At 53.3% G+C, this 4,799-nt stretch overlaps 1 protein-coding gene across 1 annotated transcript; it reads right to left on the bottom strand.

The window, feature by feature from the left end:
- Positions 1–401: 401 nt before the first annotated feature.
- LOC107125979 (uncharacterized protein K02A2.6-like) lies at positions 402–1,253 on the bottom strand (the record flags this gene model as incomplete). The annotated part of the gene is made up of 2 exons (XM_015429471.1): positions 402–447; positions 550–1,253. Coding segments are annotated over 2 exons (750 nt in total), but the record flags the coding sequence as incomplete, so codon positions are not given.
- Positions 1,254–4,799: the final 3,546 nt, after the last annotated feature.

Raw genomic sequence — 4,799 nt, 5'->3', positions numbered from 1 at the left:
AGACAAGGTTGTGGGTCAGAGTGGGGTTCACTACAGCCTGGATCAGGCACAGACTCGACTGGGATTTCAGCCCCGCACACAGGGTTCTGCCCTGACTCGGGGACAGTACCGGGCCTTTCGGTACTCACCGCCTGCTCTGGGGGTGTCCACTCGACATCAGGGGATTCAGCCGTCGGAGAGTCAGCGCTGTCCCTAGCCCAACGTCTCCTTAACTGATCTATGTGGCGCCGCCATATTCGACCGTCAGCTAACTGCACCACATACATTCGAGTACCCACAGAGTCGGATATAACCCCAGGAAGCCATAAGTGCCCGTTTGCATAATTTCGTGCGAAAACCTTGTCCCCTTTTTCAAACATGCGCACCTTCGGTTGCGCCGTGGTACGCTCGGATTGCTCTTCAGTGAGGTCTGGGTGCATTCGGTTCAAACGGGTCGTGAGTCTCCGCCCCATTAACAATTCGGCCGGACTACGGCCTGTAGCACTACAGGGGGTGGTGTGCTGCAGCAAAAGAAAGGAGCCCAGCCTCTGGCTCCAGTCCCCTTCGTCCATTTTACCCAGGGCCTCTTTGGCCGTCCTGACCATCCGTTCGGCTTGGCCATTAGATGCCGGATGGAAAGGGGCCGAAGTCATTTGGCGTATGCCATTACTCGTGAGGAAGAGCCTAAATTCCTCAGACACAAATTGAGGCCCGTTGTCACTGACGATGACGTCAGGCAACCCGTGGGTGGCAAAAAGTCGGCGGAGCGCATGGATCACAGCAAGTGATGTGGTCGATTTCATATGCACGACCTCCAGCCATTTGGACATAGCGTCCACCACAATTAGGAACATTTGCCCTTGGAGAGGGCCAGCAAAATCTATATGCAATCTGGCCCAGGGTTTACCAGATGACTCCCAGCCTTGGGGTGTAGCTTGTGGGGGATCGGGTCTGACTTGCTGGCATTTGGGACACCCTCGTACCCATTCTTCGATCTCTTTGTCCAGCCCCGGCCACCAGACATACCCTCTGGCCAACGCTTTGGTGTGTACCATACCGGGGTGACCCTCGTGCAGCGACTCTAACACTCTCGTCCTGAGTTTGTCAGGAACCACCACCCTGTTCCCCCATAATACACAGCCCTTAGAAATGGATAGTTCATTTTGACGGCTTTTGTAAGGGCCGAACTCCGGTTCAACGCTTCCAACCGGCCACCCCCTCCAAACCCAGTTTAATACTCGGGACAGCACGCTATCCTTGGCCGTGTGTGCTGCAATGTCCCTGGATGATACCGGGGGTCGAGGAAGCTCCTCAATTGCCAAGACCTCACAGGCGGGGGCAGGGTCTGCGCCAATGTCCGGCACCGGGCACCGGCTGAGGGCATCCGCATGCCCAATCGCTTTCCCAGGCCGGTGCTCTAAGTCAAAATCATAAGCCTGCAAAAATATCGCCCATCTAAGCATGCGTGGGGACATGATGTTTGGCAATTGCTTATCGGGCGCAAAAATCCCCAGTAGCGGCTTGTGGTCAGTGACCAGCAAAAATCGTCTGCCAAAAATAAAATCATGGAACTTTTTGACAGCCGCTACCAACGCCAGACCCTCCTTGTCTATCTGGGCATAGTTCCGCTCTGCCGCAGATAGTGATCTAGAATAAAAAGCGATAGGCGCTTCGCTCCCATCAGGCATCAGATGGCTTAAAACTGCGCCTACTCCAAAAGGTGAAGCGTCAGCAGCTAACACCAGGAGCTTGTGTTCATCATAATGCGTGAGTACGGCATTAGATGTCAGCAGCTCCTTGACTCCCACAAAAGCCTTTTCCTCGGCCTGCCCCCACTTCCATTTTGCCTCCTTGTGCAAAAGCGCGTGCAAAGGGGCCGCCACTGATGCCTTATGCGGTAAAAACGCATGATAAAAATTCAGGAGTCCTAAAAAGGATTGGAGCTCCTTCTTACTCACCGGCCTGGGGGCGTTTTGGATTGCAGATACCTTCTCATCCGTGGGGTGGACTCCCTCTGCGTCAATGCGAAACCCCAGGAAGTCCACACTTTCCACCCCGAGCGTGCATTTTGAGCGCTTAACTCTGAGACCGGCATTTTGAAAACGCCTGAGGACCTCTTTAACCCGGTCCAGTAGTTCCTGTTCAGACCCGCCCGCAATCAGCACGTCGTCAAAATAGGGCACTGTGCCAGGTACCCCCCTTAGTAGACGTTCCATGAGGCCCTGAAAAATCCCAGGTGCTACGTTGACCCCGAATTGCAGCCTGTTCACTTTAAAAGCCCCTTGGTGGGTTACAATTGTTTGGGCCTCGGCAGCCTCCGGGGTGACAGGCAACTGCTGGTATGCCTGGGCCAGGTCAAATTTGGCGAAAATCTTGCCACCCCCCAGGGAAGCCAAAATGTGGCTTATTACCGGGACCGGGTACGAATGTTGCTGCAGCGCCTTGTTAATCGTACATTTGTAATCGGCGCATAGTCGTATGGACCCATCTGATTTGACAGGGGTTACGATCGGGGTCTCCCATTTGCTGTATGGTACTGGCTCTAAAACCCCTTGCTCAACTAGTTTGTCAATCTCTTTTTCCACCTTATGTTTGAGAGACACAGGTACTTTCCGATACTTCAACCTAATAGGTTTGACTGACGGATCTAAGTCAAACGCAACCGGGGGGCCCTTGTACCTCCCCAACCCTTCGGCAAATACATCAGGGAACAGGTCGTACAGCATGCCCCATTTATTTTCAGACATCCTGTTAATCCCAGAAATACCAATGCCCAATGGCTCAAACCAATCTAACCCTAGCAGGTTAACCCGGTCTCCCTCTGCAATCAGGAATGACAGTTTAACACATTTCCCCTTATACTCAACAGTAACAGAGTCCCGTCCGGCCAAGGGAATTCGGTTGCCCTGGAAGTCGGACACTCTGGTTCCCGCAGGCTGGAGCCGCCGCCGGCTTCGGTTCGGGAACAACTGGCGCCAGGACGCGGCAGAAATCACCGTCACGGACGATCCTGAGTCCACCTCCATTGTACAGGGTCGGCCGTCGAGGAGTGGAGTCACGGTGATCTTGCCCTGGCTGCTGGTGCGATTTACGGCCGATGCGCTCGACAAGGTCGCCGTCAACTGGCAGCTTGCTTCCGATGCTGAGGAACGGGTCTTGCCTTGGGTGCTGACTGGAGTGCCCCTCTGCGCTGACCGGTTGTTAGTTGAGGGATCCTTCTTTGCTGATCTGCAGACTCTGGCCAGATGACCACGCCGCCCACACGCTCTGCAGTCGACATCACGAGCCCAACAGGAGTCGCGCTGGTGTTTCCCGCCACAACCGGAGCAAGGCTTGACGTTGGTAGTCTTCGCTGGGGTCCGCTTGCCTCGAACCGCGTTGACGTCATCATCCGCGTCTTCGCCCTCGCTGTCTCGTTGAGCGTGTATACTGGGCTCTGCCACCCGCTGGCGGACCTCCTTCGTGGACTTCTCCGCTGCTTCCGCGGCCACGGCCTCTTCGTAGGCCACTGCCCAGGTCAGGGTGGTGCGGGCGAACAGCCTCTGTTGCAGCCTTTCATCTTTGAGACCGCAGACGAGACGGTCTCTGAGGGCTTCCTCCACGTTGTGGAAATTACATGGCCGTGCGGCTTTGCGAAGGGCCGCCACGAAATCTGCGATGGTCTCGCCTCCGGCCTGGTTCCGCTTGTAAAAAGCGTGCCGGCAGGCGATCTCCGACGGTTGTGGAGAATAGTGAGCCTTAAGCTTCTCCGTGATGTCAGCGTAGGTGACAGTCTTTATATCAGTTGGGGCCACCAACGACCTGGCTATGTCGAAGGTCCCCTTCCCGCAGGAACTCAGGAGGCATGCTCGTTTCTTCGCCTCATCGGTGATGTCGTGGGTTTCCAGATGGAACTCGAACCTGGACAGGTAGGAGTCCCAGTCTTCTGAGGAGGGTTCGAAGCACTCGAACTTCTGGCTTCCAGCCATCGGGGGAGACTTGGGCACCGGAGCTGGTGGCGCCTCCGCCGGATCGGCTGCTGTGCTCTGCCCGCTTTCTTCCGAGTCCGAAGTGTGGATGTCCGCAGGGCTGCCTACCTGCTCTAACATCCCACCTTCGTCGCCAATTGTTAGATCGCGCTAACAAAGGACTCGTAGAGTGATTCAGCAAGTGATTCAGCTTTATTTAGAAGTAACGAACAAGCACTAACTCAGTAAGAAACCAGAACAGAAAACAGTGGGAGCTTATGCTCCTTTTAAACATAACCGGGCTAATGTAGCCACGCCTATTTACAAATAACAACCAATGAGATTGCTAGGATAAAAACCAATGGGAGTCTTTCCCTCCTAGGGAATGGTATCGTTCTGATTGGTCGCTGTTACGAAGCGACCAATAGGAAGTTCGCTCAGAGGAGCCCTGGTCTGGCTCGAAGCTTAACATGGGAGTCCTATGAGGTGATTCATGTAATCATTTCAATACATTACAGTAAGCCCCACTGAGTATACTTGGATAGGATTCTGAGTAGACCTGCCTAGAGTGGCACTGTAACATCCCGACTGGGATAAGGTTTAAGTTCTGTTGCAAGTGAGTCAATTAAAAGTTCAGAGAGTAGAAAGAGGAGAGACCAGCAAGACCTGAAGAAGCAGCCTGAAGTATTTCCGGTGGCACAGGTTTCAGAATATATCAGTTTGGTATTCCCAGGAACCATGTATTGAACCCAATAATAGATTGATGAAGACTAGTGAATTGTGCTTTTTTCCCCTATATTATTTTGTTATCCTACTTAGTTGTCTTCTATTTTGAAATTATTTGAAATGTTACAAGTAAAAAATAAAACACTT

This window comes from Gekko japonicus, unplaced genomic scaffold (assembly GCF_001447785.1).
Source record: "Gekko japonicus isolate JY-2015 unplaced genomic scaffold, Gekko_japonicus_V1.1 scaffold831, whole genome shotgun sequence".
Classification (NCBI taxonomy): Eukaryota; Metazoa; Chordata; class Lepidosauria; order Squamata; family Gekkonidae; genus Gekko; species Gekko japonicus.
The sequence above is the reverse complement of the archived record's forward strand: the minus strand, read 5'-3'. Positions and strand labels throughout refer to the sequence as shown.